Raw genomic sequence first — 1,125 nt, forward strand, 5'->3', positions numbered from 1 at the left:
GAAGTATCTGCGAGATGCTGACCGCCAGGTCCTGGCACAGCGGGCCTTCATCCTCACTGTGAAGGTGCTGGAGGACACGCTGAGCGAGCTCACGGAGGTGCGCGCCCCACCCACCAGCGCCATCCAAGGGGCCCTCAGCCCACGCCCTCACCCAGCCAGCCCCCCTCCAGGAGCTGCGCTCACCGTCTCCTCATGGCTGGGCACTCTGAGGCCAGTCACCACCCTAGCGGGGGGGTGACCGTGAGCCAGGGCTGTCGGCCGCCGTGCCCCCTGCCCAGTGAGCCTGGCTGGGCCTGGTGGGGGGCCTGGGTGGGCTCATCCCTGCAGCCAGCGCACTTGCCGGCGGGGCAGGGCGGCTGCTCCTCAGAGGCAGAGCCATGGCCAGGGCCCTGCAGGCAGTGCTGTGGCCCCAGCCCTGACCAGCGGGCAGACGGGCAGGCCCAGAGTGGCCTCAGTGGGAGAGGCCGGGGTGGGCACTGCCGGTGCCTGGGGCAGGAAACACCAGAGACCACGCGTCTAATTCTCGCTTTCCTCGTAGGGGTCGGAACGCCTCGGGCCCAAGGCCTGCGGCTTCCCTGGAGCCAGGATGACCACAGACGTCTCCCACAGGGCCAGTCCCGAGGACGACAAGGAGGGTCTCCCGCACCCCAAGAAGCCCCCTCTGGGCGACGGCTCAGGGCCAGGCGCCGAGCCAGGGGGCAAAGCGGGTCCCCTCAACCACCGGCCCATGGCCATGGATGCAGGGGAGGGCGCAGACCAGGCCGGGGAGCGCAAGGACAAGGAGAGCCCCCGGGCCGGCCCCGCTGAGCCCATGGACACGTGTGACGCCACCGCCCGAGGCGCGGACCCTGAGCGGGGCCGGCCCGGGGGCTCTCCTTGTCCTTGCGCTCCCCGGCCTGGTCTGCGCCCTCCCCTGCATCCATGGCCATGGGCCGGTGGTTGAGGGGACCCGCTTTGCCCCCTGGCTCGGCGCCTGGCCCTGAGCCGTCGCCCAGAGGGGGCTTCTTGGGGTGCGGGAGACCCTCCTTGTCGTCCTCGGGACTGGCCCTGTGGGAGACGTCTGTGGTCATCCTGGCTCCAGGGAAGCCGCAGGCCTTGGGCCCGAGGCGTTCCGACCCCTACGAG

General features: G+C 71.5%; 1 protein-coding gene across 1 annotated transcript; it reads left to right on the forward strand.

Moving 5' to 3' along the window:
* The first annotated feature begins 6 nt into the window (after positions 1 to 6).
* Positions 7 to 1,117, forward strand: LOC104984503 (calcineurin-binding protein cabin-1-like). Its single transcript, XM_010834294.1, has 2 exons — positions 7 to 97; positions 539 to 1,117. The coding sequence occupies exon 2, from the start codon at positions 587 to 589 to the stop codon at positions 941 to 943; it is 357 nt and encodes a 118-aa protein (XP_010832596.1). The 5' UTR covers positions 7 to 97; positions 539 to 586; the 3' UTR covers positions 944 to 1,117.
* The last annotated feature ends 8 nt before the right edge of the window (positions 1,118 to 1,125 follow it).

This window comes from Bison bison, unplaced genomic scaffold (genome assembly GCF_000754665.1).
Source record: "Bison bison bison isolate TAMUID 2011002044 unplaced genomic scaffold, Bison_UMD1.0 scf7180017464574, whole genome shotgun sequence".
Lineage (NCBI taxonomy): Eukaryota > Metazoa > Chordata > Mammalia > Artiodactyla > Bovidae > Bison > Bison bison.

Coding starts and splice junctions, on each gene's coding strand:
- LOC104984503 (XM_010834294.1), top strand. CDS start 587: ATGACCACAGACGTCTCCCACAGGGCCAGTCCCGAGGACGACAAGGAG.